This window comes from Pelobates fuscus, chromosome 13 (assembly GCF_036172605.1).
Source record: "Pelobates fuscus isolate aPelFus1 chromosome 13, aPelFus1.pri, whole genome shotgun sequence".
Taxonomy (NCBI): Eukaryota; Metazoa; Chordata; class Amphibia; order Anura; family Pelobatidae; genus Pelobates; species Pelobates fuscus.
Genome location: NC_086329.1, coordinates 111,904,668 through 111,907,158, shown reverse-complemented (window position 1 = coordinate 111,907,158; position 2,491 = coordinate 111,904,668). Strand labels below are relative to the sequence as shown.

The 2,491-nt window shown below is 39.4% G+C and overlaps 1 protein-coding gene across 1 annotated transcript; it reads left to right on the top strand.

Annotated features, from left to right (window-relative positions):
- The first annotated feature begins 984 nt into the window (after positions 1-984).
- LOC134582724 (olfactory receptor 5V1-like) lies at positions 985-1,908 on the top strand. Its single transcript, XM_063439367.1, has one exon. The coding sequence runs from the start codon at positions 985-987 to the stop codon at positions 1,906-1,908; it is 924 nt and encodes a 307-aa protein (XP_063295437.1).
- Positions 1,909-2,491: the final 583 nt, after the last annotated feature.

Sequence of the window (2,491 nt, the reverse complement as noted above, 5' to 3'; positions counted from 1 at the left end):
AATAAGAGATTTCTACCGGGTCCGTCTTCACCAGAAGCACAGGTGCCCCACAGTGGTGCCGATGTGCCCAGGTCAACAGGGGAGATCCTCTGAAAGATCAAAAGCTTACCAAAGCTTTAGAGATCCAAAGCATACTTGCTTAGGGCCCTCTCTGACCGGTGGGGAGATCAAAGATCTCCCTCGCTGGCCTAAAGGCCCTTTGTTAGGACATGGGAGGCAGTTCCTGCCGCAAGTATCCTGGTCCAACAGAGCATTCTATTCGTGGGAGGAGTGAAGACAGCCTGCAACCAGAGGAGCTGGAGGTTATAGATCACTACTCACCATCGGATTACCTTCACCAAAGATAAGCAGAAGGGTGGGGGGACATGAAGCTTTTTTTAAATTTATTTTAATAAAAATAACAAAAAAGCCCTTATCTCTATGCACCCCAACAGACACACACATCATCCCTCACACACACTACTCCCCTCACACACAGCATCCCTCACATACACACAGCACCCATTACACACAGCACCCCTTATACACACAGCAAGCCTCACATACACACACACACACTGCACCCTTCACATACACACAGCACCACTTAAGATAAGGCCAGGGACTAATTAAATTATTTAGAAATTATTGGGCAGACTAGATGGGCAGAATGGTTCTTATATGCCGTCACATTCTATGTTTCTATGTAATTGAACTTAAGTATCTGCTCTCCTACTGCAGTAATAGGACTAGTTATTTTTTTTACGTTTTAATGCTATTGACATTGTAATGACAATCCCTTATTAAAAGTGAATATTGCTAAGCTGGAAAAAAAAACTGGAAAAAGTCAACTTTGCTTTCAGTTTTGCAGCTCGAGCATTCCATTTAAAATTCAGTTTGAATTCACTTGATATTCTCCCATTAGTAAATAACTCTGCTAAGACTGACGGACGATGGTACATTTTATCCGTTATGTTTAATTTTACAGGTGCCTATCCTATCCAAATGGAAAGAGCCAACAAGACTACAGTGAATGAATTTATTCTGCTGGCATTTTCCCAGTTTAACCAGTTTCAGATATTACTTTTTCTGGTACTGTTACCGGTGTATCTAACATGTGTCATCGGGAACATTACCATAGTTTTCTTGACTAAGGTTGAACCCTCACTCCACAGTCCCATGTACTTCTTTATTAGTGTATTTGCAACTTTGGAGATTCTGTTTGTATCAGTTACTGTCCCCAAACTCCTGGAGAATCTCATTGGGATCAATAACAAGATATCTTTTACTGGCTGTTTTACACAGTTGTATGCAATCAATTCACTGGGGACAACAGAATGCTATCTCCTGGCAGTAATGGCGTATGATCGAGAATTGGCTATTAATAATCCTTTGAGATATGGAGCTCTTACAAGCCAAGCATTTTGTATCATGATGGCTACTATCCCATGGTTAGGTGGCTTTGTGGTTACTCTACCTCCTACAATACTGACGGCTGACTTGGAATTCTATGGTCAAAATACAATCAATCACTTTCTTTGTGACTTTTCTCCATTGCAGAACATAGCCTCTTCTAATCCTTCTCTTAGCAACATGGCTACAAGCATAGGTTCAATTTTTGCCAGTATTATCCCATTCTTTGTGATTTTAGGATTTTATATTCACATTATTATCATAATTTTAAGAATAAAGACTGTTGATGGGAAGCAGAAGGCCTTCTCCACTTGTTCTTCCCACATCATAGTGGCTGGTTTGTTCTACGGCACAGCAATAATGGTGTATGTTAGGCCCAAGGGTAGTCAATATGACAAATTTCTTGCCCTTATGTACATGATTGTGACTCCTGTGTTAAACCCTTTCATCTACACATTAAGAAACAAGAATGTAAAAGACGCCTTCAAAAAATCAATTAGACAGACTTGTTGGTAACTTCCGTCATAAATATCGGAGAATGCATATAAAGTAAGCTTCCATAAAATTGTAGCAATCTACATGTGCAATCCTTGAATCTTCCATTGGGTACAGGATTCTGAAAGAAATGATAAGTCAGTGTTATATTGTACAGACAGCTGTGAAGGCACTAACTTAAGACATTAAGTTGTAACTATAATAAAATTTGAGGAAAGTTAATAAAGATTGTATTTTTTTTTTTAAGTTTATTATTTTGATTTCATTCAATTTATATACCTGAAAATCAGAGACTTAACTAGAAACCATAGGCCACGGTGTGAAAATTGTCCTGGGCCCTCCCTCCCATACATCTTATCTCCCCTCCCACTGCCCCTCCATTTGTATACTATAACACATACAGATACATACATGGACACACATGCTAATACACAGACACACAGAATGACACACATACAGATACACAGACACACATATAGACAAATGCAAATACACATACACAGAATGACACGCATACAGATACAAACAGTGACAAACATACAGATACATAAGGGCACACACTGACACACATGCAGACAGATACACAAACAGACACAGACACACA